The sequence below is a fragment of the Bubalus bubalis genome, chromosome 6, assembly GCF_019923935.1.
Source record: "Bubalus bubalis isolate 160015118507 breed Murrah chromosome 6, NDDB_SH_1, whole genome shotgun sequence".
Lineage (NCBI taxonomy): Eukaryota > Metazoa > Chordata > Mammalia > Artiodactyla > Bovidae > Bubalus > Bubalus bubalis.
This window is the reverse complement of record NC_059162.1, coordinates 90,969,640-90,988,157: the sequence shown is the minus strand read 5'-3', so window position 1 is coordinate 90,988,157 and position 18,518 is coordinate 90,969,640. Positions and strand designations below refer to the sequence as shown.

Genomic DNA, 18,518 nt, shown 5'->3' with positions numbered 1-18,518 from the left:
AGGGGAGCACCAGATGTGTGCAGGGGATTCGCTGCCTCTGCACGCAGTGGTCTCCAGGGCCCTTTTCTCTCAGACGGTCCATGGCTCTGGCAGATGAGAAATCTCAAACCAGCAAGAGAGGGGGCCTGAGGTTAAGGCCAGAGAGCCTGGCACAGATGCCATCTGGTCATGGCCTTTTGGTGGAAGGGCAGCACGTAGGCCAGGAGGACAGGGGTGGGCAACCATTTCTGCCCGGGAGACAGTGTCCAGCAGTGTGCTTGACTGAGCCCTTGAACCTGCAGGTTAGGGCACGTGGGAGAGGCCGAGAGTGGGGCGGGGCTGAGCCGTCTGGGTCCTGGCTCTGGGGTCTATAATTTCCCTGTATCTGCATTCTGAAGTCACTCTCGGTGTCCAGAACTTGATAATATTCACAGCTGCCCATCTGCAGAACAGTCTGTCTTGGACAGCAGTGAGTTCCTTGTCTTCAGGGGCTGGCTGGCCCCTTGCTGGGACATTGGAGAGGGTTTGAGGGGCTGGGACTAGGTGTCTGAGTTGGTCCCCTTACACCCCCTCATCCTGTGTTTTAAAGCTCTCTCTAAAACAGGGTTTCTGTTTTTGGCTCTCAGGCCCGAGAGGACAGTCACATCTGCCTGGCCCACAACGCGTTTGGGGGTGAGGGTGTCTACACTGTTGCCAGATGCTGCCTGCCTCCCCAGGCCAACTGCAGCATCCATACAGCTTTGCCAGCTGGGCCTGGTGTGCAGACCCATGCCTGATGCCCCCAGCAGGGCTACGTGCTCACAGGTAGGAGGCTGGGCTCATCCTGGGGTGAGGAGGCATCCTTGGCTCCCTGTGCACCAGCTTACAGATGGCTGGTCCCATGCTGGAGTGCAACTGTCTGGTGGGAAGGGCAGTGCTACCCCTTCCATCCCTGGAGCCCTGAGCAGGCACCTCGTCTGTCTCAGTCTCAGCTTCCTCCTCCCTAAGAGGGGCCGTGGTAGCTCCTGCTTCACTGCGTTGCTGGGAAAATGCATAACACCTAGAGCACCAGGCCCGGAGCTTCGCAGGCGCTTAACCACAGGCAGCGCAGTCCATGAGGGGCCATTCAGGGAGAGGCTCTGAAAGTGGAACTGACCTCGGTTTAATCCTGGCTCTGCCAGTCATCCGCTGTGTGGCCCATGCAAGTTACTTAACTTCTCTGTGCCTCCGGTGCCTCATCAATAGAATGAAGGTGACGGGTGCTAAGCATTTAGCTTGGCGCGAGGACAGTGTGCTGGCTATCATGGTTATCACCCGTTGCTTTAAAATCCGTCCTTGATATAGGTAACTGTGGATGGGTTACCTTGTGTCTAAAACATGGCCTATGTAGGTAGCAGGAGGGCACAGATGGGGACCTTGTGGGGGATCTGGGGATGGAGCCCCTCAAACCGGTGGAGGGACTGAGCTGTCCTGCTTGGTGGGGACGTGGGATGTCTTGGGGAGAGTTGAGGGAGGGGGCAGGTAGTGGGCCTGAAATAACTAGCTCAAGAGTTGATTTTCCACAGAGTTTGTACTGGGAAGCCACTGAAGGTTGAGGAAGAAGATGACAAGGGTGAGTGACAAGTTAGGAGCCGGCTATAGGAGTGGCTGATGAAGGTTGAAGGATGGCTTTGCAACAGAAAGATGAGCCCAGAGATGTGGAGAGGCTGGGACAGGCCCAGTGGATCACTGGCCATCTCATCAGGGTCCATGCGTTCTTTGGATCACCCAGCAGGTTATCTCCAGGGCATGTGCCAGTTTGAAGGCCATAGAATCCACTACCTGCGAAGCACGCCCTAGAGTCCCACTTTACAGCGAAGGGGAGTGTGCCCTGAGTGCCTTCTGCAAGGCCCCCCAGCTAGCACCCAGGGATTCTAGTGACCACGACCCTAACGCGAGGCAAGCCCTTGCCTGGTGCCAGGCACTGTGCTGGGCTCCATGTGGCTTTCCTCGTTCCATCCGTACAGCCTCCCTTTCCACTTCACATAAAGGGACACTGAGGCTTGCTCTAGCCCAGGACCACCCTCTGAGGTCTTGTAGCCAGGGTGTGTGCCCAAATCCCAAGCTCTGGAGGGAAGCCTGTCTCCCAGGGAGACATCAAGCTCACCCCTGAACCTCTGTCCTGGTGGCTGGGTTATGGCGGGGTGTCCCATCTCCTGGTCTAGCATCTCAGGCCTTGGAACCCCTTACCCACTGCTCCCCATCTTGGAGTGAGAGGAGATGATGTTTTCCCTGAGAGGCTCAGAGAGGGTGAATGGCTTTCCTAAGGTGGCACAGCATGCCAGCAGCAAGGTTGAGAACGCCGCAGTCCTGTCACTCAGCTCAGTGCCGCTTCCTGCCCTTTCTCTGGATTTCCCCGCTTCAGGATCAGACCCTAAAAAGATGGACTGATGAGGACAGAAGAGGAGAGACAGAAAGTCCCTGAGCATCCGAGTGTCTGAGCCGGTCCTCCCCTGCCCCAGGCTGCAGCTCCCACTGGGCGGTGGTCCCTGGCACCAGTGGTCAGCTCCTGTGACTGTCCTGGCCCAGGTGGTGGGGCTTAGCCAGGGAGGGAGTGTGCAGGATACTGGGCCCTGAGAGGGGAGCCCACAGCTCTGATGGACTGGCTGTGGCGGGGGCAGTGGAGGGGGGCTGCCAAGGTTTTTTGGCTTTGCCGCTGACGGGGATGGTGAGAGCTGCGGGAAGCCTGGTGTCTGGGGAAGAAGAGGAGCTCGTGTTGGCCTGCAGACATTCGCTTGTGCCCTGCGGGCCTAGCTTGCAGAGTGCCTCATGTGCCCTTTCTTTGGTCCTGGGGCCCTGGCAGGTCACTGTGGCCTGGGAGAGCGCTGGACACTGACTGGCTGCGGGACTCACCTGGAGGCCTCCCACACCACGGGGACCTACGTGGTGGACAACACGTGTGTGATGTGGGGCTGGGACGTCAGTGCAGGAGGCAGGACTGCCGAGGCGGCCCCTGTAGCTGTCGCCATCCGCTGCCAGAGCCGGCCTCTTGGGAGGCCCAGTGACTGCCCTGCCCAGGACACTTGCACGGGGAAGGGGTCATGTCCTGGATGCCGTGGTCCCAGGCCTTGGCTGAGCTTTGAACTGGTTCCTTCTTCCGCCCTCTTCAGCCTGGACCCCGGGCAAAGAGGCTACTTCTTCCTCCTGGAGCTCTGGTGCTGGCACTCGGGGTGTGCCAGCTCCCTGCCTGGGAAAACCCCAGCTCTTGGCCTGCATCACCCCGCCCCAGACCTGAGCTGAATGGAGGCTGATGGAGCAGGGCTGCAGGCGCCAGGCAGGCCCTCCCTCACCGCAGGGTGGGGTCCACATGCCACCGTTAGCACAGGCCAGGCTGTGCTCAGCTTCCTGCCAGCCACTCCCCAGATGCCAACATTATGGGCAGAACGACCTTTTATCGAGCGGTTAGTCAATGCTCAGGCCTCCATGAAGGAGGTGGTCATCCTCCTGTGGGGAGGCAGTGAGGCGCTTGAAGGCTGGAAGAGGCCAAATATCAGTCAGGGGGACGTGAAAGGTAGAGATGGCCCATCACTTCTGGCCTGCTTTGGGGAAGCCCCGTGAGGAGGCTTCCTGATTAGTGGAGGATGTTTTCCCTGCCTCTGAGGGTACTGGGTGGCTCTGATAAGGGTGATACTTCTTAGAAAAGGCCTGTGTTTCAAAATGTCCAAAGGGCTTCTCCACCCAACTTCTCACAGGTTTTCAGAACAGCCCTGGGGCAAAGGCAGGGCCTACGCTACCCTCTGGATAGATGAGGATGTTGGGTCCAAAGCACCAGCCCAGAGTCAGCTGCCAAGTCTCTTTGGCTTAAGTCCTTGCTCTTTTTCTAGAGACCTCCATCAGTTTGATCTCCACGGGGCCCTCTCAGTTCTGCCATTAGGACTCACCTCCTGAAAACAGCTTTTGTTGATAAAATTCCTAACTCTCCAGGGAATTATAGTCAATATATTGTAATAACCTATAAGGGAAAAAAACTTCAAAATTAATACATGTGTATATCTGAATCACATGCACAAAAAAGAATTCTACTTTTTGAAATTTAGTAATGTTTTATCTTCTTGCCAGTTTTTCTAAATGTTCTATGGACATCTACTAACATTGTATGAGATACAAAATTTTAAGTGTAATTGTGTAGGATATGATTAATATGGTGGTGTGTGCTCAGCCATGTCTGATTTTTGCAACCCCATGGACTGTAGCCCTCCAGGCTTCTGTTTGTGGGATTTTTCAGACAAGAATACTGGAGTGGGTTGCCACTTCCTTCTCCAGGAGATCCTCCCAACCCAGGGATTGAACCTGCATCTCCTGCAACTTCTAGGCCACCTGGGAAGCCTATGATTAATATAAATTAATTAGATAAAAATATATTACATTAATGACATCATTCAAGATGCTATTTTTTTCTGCACATGATAAATATTCTCAGAAAAAATGTTAATATGTCTCACTATGGCTTTCTTTTCCCTTATATTTCTTCTGATTTTTGCTTTATCTCTGTTGTTAAGGTGTCTAATGGTATATGATGATGTTTATCTTTGTGACTTGTATCTTTTAATCATTAAAAATGTTCATCTGTGTTTCATTAAAAAAAAACACAAAACCTCTTTTACCCATACCTTGAGCCACCACCAAGAGCATGAGATGCAGCCAGATGGGCCCCAGGTGACCAGGGGCCAGGCCTCTGGTTCTCTTGGCTGTCCTCACCTTGCTCTGGTCCAGGTTTACAGCCTCCCTGGCATCAGCCTGCAGGGGGATATCACCCAAAGGCTGACTGCATTTGCAGCGGAGGGCCACCAGCTCCATCCAGCTTCTTCCCGGGTCCACGCCTACCTTGCACAGCACACACCTTCATCCCTGATTCAGGAGGAACCTGGGAACCAGAGATGGGGAGGTGGGTGCTCACCTAGCTCACCAGGAAGTGAAGTAGGACCACGATATAAACCCAGATTTGGCCTTAAAGTCAAGACTTTTTACTGCACCAGGTTGGGCCACCTATCTTCAGAGCTGAGGCTCCTAAGGGGAACACAGATCCCGTGAGCCAGGAGAGAGCACTGGGGCCTGAGCGGAGAGGCCTTTGGAGGGATGCAGGCAGGAGGCAGGAGGCACAACTCTCCCTCTGAGCTCCCTCAACCCCACCTCTACCCAAGCAAAGAAATATGCATTTATCTTTTTGGTCTGTGTTTGCCATCAATCCTCTATTGCCTTTTTACAGCAAGCATCTTTTCTGAATCTGTTTTCCTTTTGTAATTTGAGGATATTTATTCTGGGTTTTGTAGCCGTTTTATTATATGGTGACTTTTTAAAATAAAAACAACTTAATCATGACTCTTGCCTGAATTTGACCATCTAGGATGAGACCTTGCTTATAAGAGGTGCCAGATAACAGTATGTGGGATGGTTGAGCAAACTGAGCCTTTGAAGAGTATGTGTATTTTCAGTATAAGTATTTGAGTACTTAAGCCTGTCCTGGGATAAAACTGGAGTCTGCCTGTAATTTCCAAGCCCCCCCACCCAGCAACCAGGGCTCTCCCTTCTTGGCATCCTGTGCCTCACATTCTAGATGCTCAGGGTCCCTGTGTCCTTTCCATTCTCCTCTCCCAGGGCCTGGCACAGAGTCAATGTTTATGGCAAAGGTTTAAATGAGTGGCTGAGGCATCTGTAATGAGAATTATGTCCAGGGTCATTTTTCATGATTTGAAATTAAGAACAGTCTCAGAACTTTCCACTTTGCAAAAATAATAATTACCCCATGCAATGTGGCCCCCCATCCCCCAGCCCCATTTTGAGGCTGGTGAGTGTTGTTGTTTGAGCAAGGCCTTGAGCAAGGCTCTAAACAGCTCCAAACAGCTCATATTATAAGTGATCAGGGAATTGACCTGCAAAGGCAGAAGTCCTCTCAAACTTGGACAACTTAGTGTCATGGAAAGTGTTCAAAACCTGCCAGCTGCTAAGGACCCGACTGCCAGGGGATATCTGTGTAAGTGGGCCCAATGGCACCCTATCTGTGGTACATGCCAGAGACCCCTCTCCCCATCACCCAAGAGCCAGAGTTTAGCTCCTTAGCTGTTCATACCCAGAAGGCTCTAAGATTTGAGAAAAGGGAACACCTGGTTTTTGCAGACGATGGTAGCTGGTCACTGGGAGCCGGGGAGGAATGGGTGTGGACTGCAGAGTAGCTGGAGCAGCAAAGAGCCCAGGAGAGGGGAACCATGTGGGCAGAGGCAGGGCATCAGGGGTGAGGCTGAGACCCGTGGGGTCCACCAAAAAATCCAGCTTGATCAGGGATGTGATTTATGCTGGGGACCGCAGGGTTGCCTGAAAACTAAGGGGAAGACAGCTGCAGGCCACTGGTCTGAGCTCTGCACATCCTTATCCAGCCTTGCAAGTGAATCCTGAAATGGTCAGGATATCCAGAGGGAGAAATAGTAAAAAGCTTAGAAAAAGACCCACTGCCCTTTATCATTAAAGAATGGACCCTATTCACATCATTGGTACAAAGTATGAAAAGGAATCGGCACTATTTCCTTCCAGGTCACCGGCCCCTGGCACCCCTCCCCAACCACAGCCATTTTCTGGTATACACAGAAAAATGTCAGTGAGCCTCCAACTCTGTTTTTGAAAAATTTATTTTATACCTTTAGAAGCTAAGAACTCTGCCACTCAGTGAACCAAATTTAGAATGAAGTTTCTTCCTTAGTTTATCTACTTCTTTTTGAAATTGTATAAACAAGATTTTGTACACAAGAGGTAGCAGAGGAAAATTCCAGTCTGCCTGTTCCAAGCTCAAAAGTAACTGCACACACCTTGATGTTTGCAGGGAGGGTGGAGCAAGAGAGGGTGAGTCTGGTGGCATGTGCTCTGGGCCCACGTGTGGGCTCCAGGGGAAGTCACAGGCTGGGATGCCTGTCCGAAGGCTCCTTTGCTTTCTTTCCCAGGATGTCTCTAAGGGACTGACTTGGCCATCCTAAGAAGGGTCTCATGAAGGGAGCTTCTTGAGGACACACAGCATTGGGTTTAGTTGTGCAATTCCTATTCGACCTGCAGACCATTTTGAAAGATTTATAAAAACATCTTCATCCAAAAAGATTGGCAGTAAAAATGAACCTCTTCCAAGGTAAGCCTGTCGTAATTGTCACTTTGTTGTATGACATTAAAAAAAAAGTCTTCAGCAGGTTGGCAGACTGCAGCCATGGGGAAATCAAGGTCACTGGCAAAGGGCAAGTGATGTTCACTGCAGCAACAACGCGAGCAAAACCAACCAGGTGCCTCGTGTCAGCGACGGGTAGTCCTGGTCCCGATGAACGCTACTGTGAGGATAGCAGGTGCTGGGGGCTGTGGAAGGCATTGTTTCCATAGGAAATAAGGGACAGAAGTGGCAATTTCACTCCTGAATCTGGGCTCCTGAGTGCAGCTGCCAGCGCCATCTCCTCGTGGCTGGCATTTCAAGGTCACATCCCGCGGGGTCGCTTTGTGAGGAGGAGGGCAGAGGGAGGGTGGGGGGCAGCAGGGTGTGGGTATTCATGGACTCAAAAATCCACTTTAAAACATCACATTTGAATTTGCAAGAACATCAGAACCACATAAAATCTGCCAAGGACCTCCGGCCCTTTCTCTGGGGCGCAGCTCTGCTCTGAGGTGTTGGCCCTCCACCCAGCTGCTGTCTTTGACAGACATCACCGCTGGCCAGTCGTGCAATTACAGACTGCAGCCTGGCCGCACTGTAACTGCACCTTGGGCGGTGAGGCCACAGAGTCTGCGGTGCGCGGCAGGAGCAGCCGTCAGCCCTGGCATGCGTCCTCTGCGCCTCTCTGACTCTGCAGAGCCTGGACTGGGGCTGCTCAGTGCTTCCAGAAGCTCCCCTAGTCCTGTGCGTGGGAGCACAGAACAAGGCAGAGCACACAACTAAAGACAGACAGGATTGAAAATGTGTGCAGTGACTCAAAACCCCAAAGGTACACAATATATGAACCATGTCGGCATCCCCTCTCCACTCCAGAAAAAGGAGTGGGCTGGCAGCTAACCTGAAACGAGTGAATGGCGCCAAGACCTGGGAAACACAGCTAAATGGGTGGTTGTTCAGTGGCTTGCGAGTTCTTTCTTATCCTTATCTTTTCAGTGTCAGTCAATCATGCTGAGGAGAAATCAAGTCTCCTATTCCTTCTCTGCGGTAAAACGTCCAGAAACTCACAAAGCAGTGTCTCTCAACTCAAATATTTAACTTCATATACAACCAGTACCAAGGGTTTTAGTAATTAAGTTTCCAGCAAAAGCAAATGATTGCAGGTCACATGATTTAAGACTACAGTTTATTCAATATGTCTCCAAGCATTAAAAAGATTTTATGAAGTCAAACTAAATAAAATCATATCTTAAAGTGCTTTTCATTTTGCTCTTTGTAAAATTTGTTTTGGGAACAATCAGTGATTGATGTCAAAGAATGCACTCTATACTTCTAGAGAACATAGCATTTTTTTTATTGCTCTTTCAATCTCAATTTTATCAGAAAAATACCTTAAAGAGCTTAATTTCCCAATTTTTGATCCTGGTAACATTTCATTAAGATCCAAGTTTATGCCCAGGGCTCTCATCCAGACCCACCTGAAATTCTATACAAATAGGGAGACATATTAAATACAAAGGTCTGTGTAAACTGAATTCTTTAACTACTATTTTACAGTGAAAAGGAATTTTTGTCACATATTTTTACATCATTTTAAACTTGATATTTCTATTCAATATTACTGCAAGATTAAAAATTTGCGCCCATATATCTAAAGGCAGCTTGCTTTTTTTTTTCAATATAAAAACCAAAGGAATTTCTTTTGTAGCATGATAGAGAAAGCAACAGCTTTATCTTCACTCACTCCTGTATGTTCGTGTAACAAAACAGTCTGCCACCAGCTTTACTTCCTAAAATCTGTACAGAAGTGTCAGTCCACACGTGGACCATGCCCCAGGTAAGCTGAACTCCACAGGCTGGAGTATTCCCACTGCCAAACAGCTCCCAGGCCTTCCCTGGGGGCTGAGAGTGCGTTCCTTAAAAACACGGGCTCCTCCCCTCATGGTAGGTTCTCCCAGTCCAGCCTCCGGGCTCTGCTAAAGGGTTCAAGAATGAGATTCTGATTTCAAAAAGGTGCTGAGCATCCAGTAACCATGACATGTCTGCTCGTCACGTGCTGGGCATGGCCCCTAGGGATCCACATCATCCAGGTCACTTCTTAACTCACCGATCATCATGGGTGATTCAGAACCCTTTGGGAAATGAAAGGAATAAATACATACTTAATAAAGTTAACAGAAAAAAGTTTTCCTATGTCGACTGACTTACTTGTGTTTTGCAGTTTAACATGTCCTCATTTAACTACTTAATGTTTATCAAAGGGCCATAAAATGTAACAAGTGTATGTTTGACCTCATATTTGACAATTCTTGATTATGCAGAGCTTCCATTTCTGTGTTCTTACTGACTTACAGGAACAATCTAGTGACTTGCCTAGAGGCATAATGTGGCCTTGAGTTAAATCAAATCACTATGCTGAGTGTCAGTTTCCTTCTGTGAAATCAGGGGAACAGCGACCTCACTGGTTATTACCAGGATCCCAAAGATTATGGCGAAGGCCTTTCAGAAAGTTACGGACTGGAGGGAAGAAATGATACATGTCATTACATTTAAACCTGCTGCATTATTCTACATGGTAAGTGTTCAATAAATAATTCACTCCTTTTTCTACTATAGTGATTAGTATTGAAAAATACTAAAAAATTTGACGCCCCTGACAAGCACACAGATTCCAATGGCATGAGGCCCTTCTTTTCAAGCATATGTGTTTCTAGGAAGGCTGGTGAGAGCAGAAGGGGAAAGCGGTAATTTTTTGTAACCCAGCAGAATGAAGTACAATCTGGAAGGACCGTATCTGCAAACCGGGCTTTATCCGGATGTTCTCCAAGCTGAGTAAAACAGCCAGCAGACTGAGACCAAAGCCTGGATAAATGTCATGGTGCAACGCCGCTCTGCTTTCTAAGCACAGAGAATGAGTCCTGAGCAGAGGTTCCCAGAGGGCGGAGCTGGGGTCTCCTTTCTCTCCTGATGATTGAGGTTGTCCCTGGGAAACCTCAGAGCGGGCACTGCCCTTTCACCCAGGACCTGCCCTACAGATGTACCTGCTGTAAGTGTCTCTCTCCATTCTCGTTCGCAGGACTGCTCTCCGACCCGTTACTGCTTCCTGACTGCTCCTTCTCATTCAGCAGCGCTGTGGCATATGCTAACGTGTCCTGCCAGAGATTGAAGCACAAGGAGAAGTCAGGGTGTGCAGTGGCAGCGGCACCGAGGCTGCCCTTCATTTGACCTTTGGGGGCGGTGCCTTCATGTCAGCTTCTGTGGCAGGTGGAGCCGCACTGAATGACCCTCACTGCTTTCCTTCCAGGCCAACAACTCACTTGCTGCTTTTTCACAGAAAAATCAACCGTGTCTTCAGTGCTTACTCACTTTTAATGTATACCTCTTTTCTGAGACAGCAGTTTCTGAGAAACACACTAAAAATCTTAACTAAGGGATTTCAATCCACACAAAACCAAAAGACAACTCTCACCTGAGCTGAAATTGTTCGCTGAAAGGTTTTTCCAGTTGATGTTTCATTAGAGACGTTACTCTGTGGTGTCCAATAATGTTCTGACATCTGACATGGAAGGTCAAAAAGGCCATTAGAGATGACAAATGAGCCCACATGAATCTACAGTTTCTACCAATACATATTACAGTATAAAAAGCATACAGAATAGTGTATAAATTGACCCAGACTTTCTCCATCAGGAGATTCTTTTTGATAAGACTGTACTTCTGCTTTTAAGAGTTCACTAAAATACTACCTCTTAAATAATCCTTACCTTTTTATCCATAAAATTAAGACAAATGTATTAAGATACAAATTACATGCATAAAGATAGGTATCAACTGTTCCCCTAAATGTGTGAACTCTGAAAATACTTTGACAGTCTCCAAATCAAGTCTGAGATTTTATTTCCTGATAAGATATGTTGTTATTGATTCCCATGAAATAACCAGAAAAGTTAAAAACTTCATTACCTTCTTCTGCAGCCACTGCACAGCCCAACTCCAGTGGTGGGAGTTCTCCTTGAAGTATTCTTTAGCAGCAGGACACCTGGTGATGGCAGGAAATTTTTATTAGCCAAACACCTTCTTTGCAAATATTCTTGTTTAATACATAGTACTTTAAGATTTGAAACACAAATGCTACTTTCAGTTGTCTTTATATGAAATTTGTCTTTTCTTTTGCTTTGGATATATTCACATGTTTAAAACTTCAAAAAGCAGTAAAAGGTAAATATGTGGTGAAAAGTTTCTTATATCTATCTCTAACTTATCCACTCAGTTCTACTAAAACTCAAGGTTGGAAAATGAAAAATAACAAACAAAATTAGCCACAACAAATTGTACATTTGATAAATAACCTCTTAATTATTTTAAAAAATTAAAAGTATAATTGATTTATCAAGTTGAGTTAGTTTCTGGTGTACAGCAAAATGAACCAGTTATGCATATACATTTTCTGATTCTTTTCCATTACGGGTTATTACAAGAAACTGAAGACAGTTCTCCGTGCTATACAGTAGGCCCTTGTTTATCTATTTTGCACACAGTAGTTTGCATCTGCTAATCTCACACTCCTAATTTATCCTTCCTCAACCTCCTTTCCACTTTGGTAACCATAAGTTTGTTTCCTATGTCTCGGTTTTTTTTTTTTTTTTAATAAGTTCTTTTGTATCATACTTTAGATTCCATATATAAGTGATATGACATTCGTCTTTGTCTATTTCACTTAGTATAATGACTTCTAGGTCCATCCATGTTGCTGCAAATGACATTGTTTTTTTAATAGCTGAGTAATATTCCATTGTATATATGTACTACATCTTCATCCATCCATCTGTTGGTGGATATTTAGGTGGCTTTATGTCTTGGCTATTGTAAAATAGTGCTGCAATGAACACTGGAGTATATGCATCTTTTCAACAGTTTTTTCTGGATATATGTCCAGGAGTGGGATTGCTGAATCATATGGTAGCTCTATTTTCAGTTTTTAAGGAACCTCCATACTGTTTTCCATAGTGGCTATACCAATTTATACTCCCACCAACAGTGTAGGAGGGTTCCTGTTTCTCTACAACCTCTCTAGCATTTATTATTTGTAGACTTTTTAATGACAGCCATTCTGATTGTTGTGACATGATACCCCGCTCTAGTTCTGACTTTGATTTACATTCCTCTGACAACTGGCAATGCTGAGCATCTTGTCATGTGCCACTTGGCCATCTGTATGTCTTTTTGGTCTTCTGCCCACTTTTTGATTTTTGTTGTTGTTATTAAGTTGTATGAGCTGTTCATATATTTTGGTAATTAAGTCCTTGTTGGATGCATCAATTGCAAATATTTTCTCCCATTCTGTAGGTCGCCTTTTCATTTTGGTTAGTTTCCTCTGCTGTGCAAAAATGTGTAAGTTTGACTAGGTCCCATTTGTTTATTTTTGCTTTTATTTCTATTGCCTTGGGAGACTGGCCTAAGAAAACATTGCTACAATTTATGTCAAAGAATATTTTGCCTATGTTCTCTTCTAGTAATGTTAAGGTATACAATAAATGACCTCTTGATAAAATCAAACTAGTCTTTAATTTTTATAATTTAAATAAGAAAGAATGATATGAGGGAAAAACAATTTTAAAACCTGCTTTTAGAGCCCTTTCCATTTGTATTTGCCTACCTAGAAAGCTGTCCTTATTTGAAGATAGTACCGATGGGGAGACTGCCATTAACATATGTAATAAATGGGATATGTGCAGGATATGGAAGTACATATAAAGACACTACTAATATATGGACTTTGTGTTTGCTGGCATCAGATATGTTATGTGGCCCCAGCACTACTTGGAAATACCACTCTTTTAGCCTTTTATGTCATTATGACGACATGCTGTCAGTATGAAGCCTAATTAATGAACCCACATTTGTGGCAGGATGATCTCCATCTGTGTTTACAATATTATGTCATCTGGAAAATGTGTGTTCATGTACTATTTCGATGGAGCTCTCATTTAAATCTGTTGAGGATGCTCAAATGCAGCAGATTAATCCCAACAGATTTCTCATTCTGGTATAAGTCCAAGGCTAGCTAAGAATCAGGAAAAATCTGCAGCAAAATAAATTAAGCTAAAGAGAGCTCAGTGCAAAACTCAGTGATGGCAGTGCTGCCTGCTCAGTAATCCTGGGATCCTGGGTTAGTTACACCCCTGGGTATGTGTCCTGAAGAGACAAAAACTCTAATTTGAAAAGATACGTGCACCCCAATGTTTACTCTGCAATACTATCTGCAACAGCCAAGACATGGGAGTAACCTATGTGTCCATTAAGAGACTGGTTTAAGAAGATGTGATGTATATATATTTACACAAAGGAATATTACTCAGCCACGCATGTGCTAAGTTGCTTCAGTCGTGTATGACTCTTTATGACCCTATGGACTGTAGCCCGCCAGGCTCCTCTGTCCGTGGGATATCCCAGGCAAGAATACTGGAGTGGTTGTCATGTTCTTCTCCATACTTGGCCATAAAAAGAATGAAATATTGCCATTTGCAGCAACATGAATGGATCTGGAGAATATTATACTTAGTATCATTTATATGTGGAATCTTAAATAATACAAAAGAATCTATATACAAAGCAGAAACAGACACACAGACACAGAAAACAAATTTATGGTTACCAGGGGAAAGGGGTGAAAGGAGGGATAAGTTAGAGGAGTATGGGATTAACAGACACAAACTACTATATATGAAATAGACTAGAAACAAGGATTTACTGTGCAGCACAGGGGACTATATTCAGTATCCTGTAACAACCTATAATAGAAAACAACCTGAGAAAATAATACTAACTGAATCACTTTGTTATACACTTGAAACTAACACAATATTGTAAATCAACTATACTTCAATTTAAAAAAACAACCTTGGATTAGCATGCAGTCACTCTGATCTTTTGTGGGCCAACATAATAAACAAATAGGGGAGCTGAAGTTGCAAACAACTCAGGTTCCTTCTAACATTGAGAACCTTTCCAAGGATCTACTGACAGATGAATGGATAAGTAAAATGCAGTACATATACATATCTATACAATGGAATGTTATTCAGCCTTAGACAGAAAGGAAATTCTGACACACGCTACAACATGGATACACCTTGGAAGATGTCATGCTACGGGCAATAAGCCAGTCATGAAAGGAAAAATACTGTATGACTCTATTTATGTGAGGTATCTACAACAGTCAAATTCATGAAGACAAAAAGCAGAAGGATGGTTGGTGGGAGCTGGAGGGAGGAGGAATGGAGAGGTACTATTTAATGGCTATGGAATTTCAGTTCTGGAAGATAAAAAAAGTTCTGGAGAAAGATGATGGTGATGCTGATGGCTGCACAACGCTATAAATGCACTTAATGCCACTGAACTGTGCACCTCAAAATGGCTAAAACGGTGAATTTTATGTTATGTATGTTTTAGGGACTTCCCAGGTGGTGCCAGTGGTAAACAACCCACCTGCCAATGCAGGAGACCTAAGAGACCTGGGTTCGATCCCTGGGTTGGGAAGATCCCCTGGAGAAGGAATGGCAATCCACTCCAGTATTCTTGCCTGGAGAATTCCATGGACAAAGGAGCCTGGTGGGCTACAGTCCATGGGATTGCAAAGAGTTGGACATGACTGAGTGACTTAACACACACATATTTTAGCACAATTAAATAAAAGGAGAAAAGAACCTTTGCCCTGAAGTCAGTCAGCCTGTGCTCGAGTCCTAGCTCTGACGGCAGGCATGTCACTTAAACCACCCATGATATGGGACTAGTAACAGCACCTAACCTCCTAAGACTGCTGAAAATGTTAAATGAGAATACAGGCGACATTTAGCACAGTGCCTGGGTTCATGGGTTTAAGTAGCTGTTAAATGATTTGGCCTCTTGAGAGACTGTTTTGAAAGTGGGGATCTAGAAGCTGACACAGCTGACAGTTAACTAAAGGTATCCTGAGTGACAGTTCATGAATTCTTGCTGTTGAGGTCCCTAAACCCGCCCTGGACTCCTCTCCTTCCTGCACAAACTGTCAGCTTAGCACTTTCCCCGCCCTCGGATTCCATAAGATCTGTTACTTTTCATACTCCCTTTTTACCTCTCTTTGAGATTGTTTGAATAATTGTCTGTACCATCCAAGCAAGTGTGCCCTGGCTGGCTCAGATTCCCTAGGTACCAAAATAAGGGAATTTTTTTTCTTGAGTCATATCTGACTTGTAACTAAAACCATCATTTACTCAACTGCATTTTGAGTCAATACTTACTTTTGAGCAAGAGTTACAAGAAATTTGACACACTGGTAGCAGCGACTGCTGTCCACATGATTACTGTGGTGCATCAGAGCTGAAGAATAAAGGAAGCAAGGTTAACAATAAAGCACTCAACTTCAGCAGGCCCAGGTAACAGCAGCGCTCCTGTTCTGAACATTCACAGCAAACTTGATAAGCAGGCGAGGAGCTTAACCAAAGCACAGTGTGCTGACTTAACAGGGTTCTCCAAGTTCTAATGGACAGAAACACTACTTTACGTAGGATTCAAGAAAAATACAAGGTGGTGAAGGTTTGACTTTCAGAAGAACTGAAAGGAACTAAAATTTATATTGGCTAATTTTTCACCTAGAGACTTGCAAAGTTTTCCATTCACTGCAATACTGACAAAGAGCAGTTAAAATACTTCAGTGTGATAGATGGAGATTTATGGTACTATTTCACTTCAACAAATATTTACGGGTCTGTGCTTTGGGCATTTAAAGAAAAATATAGGCAACCCTTGAACAACATGGGCTTGAACTGTGCAGGTCCACTTATATGTGAATTTTTTTCAATAAATATGTATAGTGCACTACACAATCTGTGGCTGGTTGAATCCTCAGGTGCAAAACCATGGATATGAAGGGTAGACCATGGAACTTGAGCATCCATGGGTGTTGGTGTCCGAGTGGGTCCTGGAACCAGTGCCCTAAGGTTACCAAGGGATGACTGTAATGCCTGCTCCCCGCCCTTGAGGCGTGTATGGTCTGTAAGTTTCAGAGAGCCTGGGTGCTGCTCAGAGCAGACAGCAGCATTTCAAAGTGGTGGCCTAGAATGTTGTAACTGCAGAACATTTTAAGCATAAATTTCTTTTCTGCAATAAAAGTAGATACTAAAATTTCTTTTAAACACACAGCAATGTCTAAAATGACTCAAGTTAACTGGGAATACAGGTGGATGGTGGGAGTTGGATAAGACTATCTTTAACTGAACTTTTTCTAAGAAATAGCTCATTAAAGCCACTTTAGCCTTCTGAAAAAGAAAAGGCTGTCAAAAAACTTTTATGAGCAGATAATAAAAATGTGGGTGCATTCATACCACAGGTTAAAAGAAAAAAAGAAACTGCATTTCATGAGCTTGACAATACCCTGAGTATAAGGTTTTAGTCTTTTCCCACCTCAATGGCTACAGAGTGGAAGAAAGGTTTCTTGTTAAGTGGCAAACCTTTAGCTTGCTGAAGAAAGTCATAGCACCCCTGAATCTTACCTGACCCAGTAAAAGGCCCTCAAGCTGTTGTCTTACGAAAAGCAGGAGTGTTCAGGGCGTAAGACCCTCTGGCTTTAAATCTCCTGACTAGACTGAGGGAGTCTAACAGCCCTGACCAGGCAACTCCTGGATTCCTCAGCGATCCATGCCAGGCAGAGTGTGCCAGGCAGACCCTGGGGAGGAGAGGCCGGCTGGCACGATGGGCTCTCTGCACCTTTACTGCAGGCGGTTCTTCACGGGGTGGCCATACTTGCCTAGTAATCCGTTTTCTGTTTCAAACACAAACTTGACTCGCTCCACTTGTATGGGATCCTCGATGACCTGTGAGGAGCAGGAGACAAAGGCTGGTAAATGAAAGAAGAAGCTTGTGTTACAGCCGCTGGTGCCTTTAAAGATAACTCGTTCAAGGGACTATTGTTACTAACATAGTAAAACCAAAAACAAATAAGTCATTGCCATATTTTCAACAATATATTAAATTTCAAACTAAAGATAAAAAAATATTAAGCAGTATTTGAAGATCCACACATTTCCTAATACATGCTCTTAAGAACTGCCTCTAGGGTTCTCTGTGGGTTATAAGGACATGTATTTCATGATCCCAAAGATGAGACATTTATGTTTGCAAAAACCTGTCAAAAACTTTTGACATAATACAGGATCTACAAGTCGATGTGGAGACTAATGCCACACCACACAAGGCTGGATCTATGGCACACTCTTGCTGTACTTCTAATGCCTGACACTGAGCCATGCACAGTTCAATAAACTAAGTGGGTCTGTTGTTGAGCGGATGAACATCCCTCAATCCCAGTCCTGAGAAGCAATGATCTTACAAAAGCGCTAGGACCAAAAGGAGGCAAAGGACCAGAGAGTCGGACATTTTAGAAATGGCACCCATGATGTATCTCCATATTCAAAAGTGTTTATTAAATGCTTACCCTGTGCCAAGGCCTTAGGGACCTAAACAGAAGCCAGTCCCCATCCCACCGCCCGCTCTTTATTTTAAATAGTTCTTGGGCTAGTCTCTCTCATTGGTTCACAGTCAGTCACCCAATTTCACTGATACTCTTTCTAAACACCTGTTGTTCTGGCCCTAGCCCCTTCTGCTCTGGTCTCTCCTTAGCATAAGCCTTGGTATTGTACACGCAGATTACTGCCACAGACTCCTATATGGTTTTCCAGTTCCAACCCTGCTTCCTTCTTTAGCCCATCCTTTAAGACAATTGCTGGGGGAATCTTTCTAAGACATAAATCAGGTTATATCACTTTCCTGCCTCAAACCCTTCCATGGTGTCCATCACTGATGGCAGAGGTTACTGACTTAAATGTCTACAGAGTCCGAGATGGTAAGAAATGAGCCACGTGGCAGACAACAGCAGTGCTGAGGCAGTGGGAACTGGAGCCCACAAGCTTCACAGAAAGGACGTGCTGTCACTGCTCTGGGTGGCTGGAGCACGCAGGAAACAGACCAGGGTGGCCAGATGACCTGATTTCTGAAGACAGGTTGGCATCCAGAAATTAAAGAACAGAACAATCTGGGCCAAATCAGACAAGACATGTAGGTGGAACCTGGCCAGCAGCGTGTCACCGCTGGCCTCCAGGGAGAAAGTCCACAGGCACTGGAACCTGGAACTCTTCCTGGTCTGGTCTGGGCTCCTTCCCCAAGCCCCACCAGTTCCCACTCCTTTTAGTCTTACCTCTTCCAGTCACTGAGCAAACCAGGCGTTTGTAGAGAGCACAGGCTCCACGGCCAGTCATCTGGCTCAGATCCTGACTGTCACTTACTGACGATGTCCTTGGGCAAGTCACTCCACTTCTCTAAGTTCAGCTTCTAATAATACCTTATTTCACTGACTGCAGTTGTATTTTTTTCC

General features: G+C 45.7%; 1 protein-coding gene across 3 annotated transcripts in view; it reads right to left on the bottom strand.

The window, feature by feature from the left end:
• Positions 1 to 6,599: 6,599 nt before the first annotated feature.
• USP24 (ubiquitin specific peptidase 24) overlaps positions 6,600 to 18,518 on the bottom strand; it is a 153,474-nt gene continuing 141,555 nt past the window's right edge. For all 3 annotated transcript variants that reach the window (XM_025288649.3, XM_006049602.4, XM_025288650.3), the window contains 6 exons: positions 16,896 to 16,962; positions 15,391 to 15,469; positions 11,075 to 11,150; positions 10,581 to 10,667; positions 10,153 to 10,263; positions 6,600 to 9,243 (listed from right to left, as the gene is read on the bottom strand). In XM_025288649.3, the coding sequence (XP_025144434.2) occupies positions 9,181 to 9,243; positions 10,153 to 10,263; positions 10,581 to 10,667; positions 11,075 to 11,150; positions 15,391 to 15,469; positions 16,896 to 16,962 (483 nt within the window). In that variant the 3' untranslated portion in view covers positions 6,600 to 9,180. The remainder of the gene's footprint in view (positions 9,244 to 10,152; positions 10,264 to 10,580; positions 10,668 to 11,074; positions 11,151 to 15,390; positions 15,470 to 16,895; positions 16,963 to 18,518) is intronic.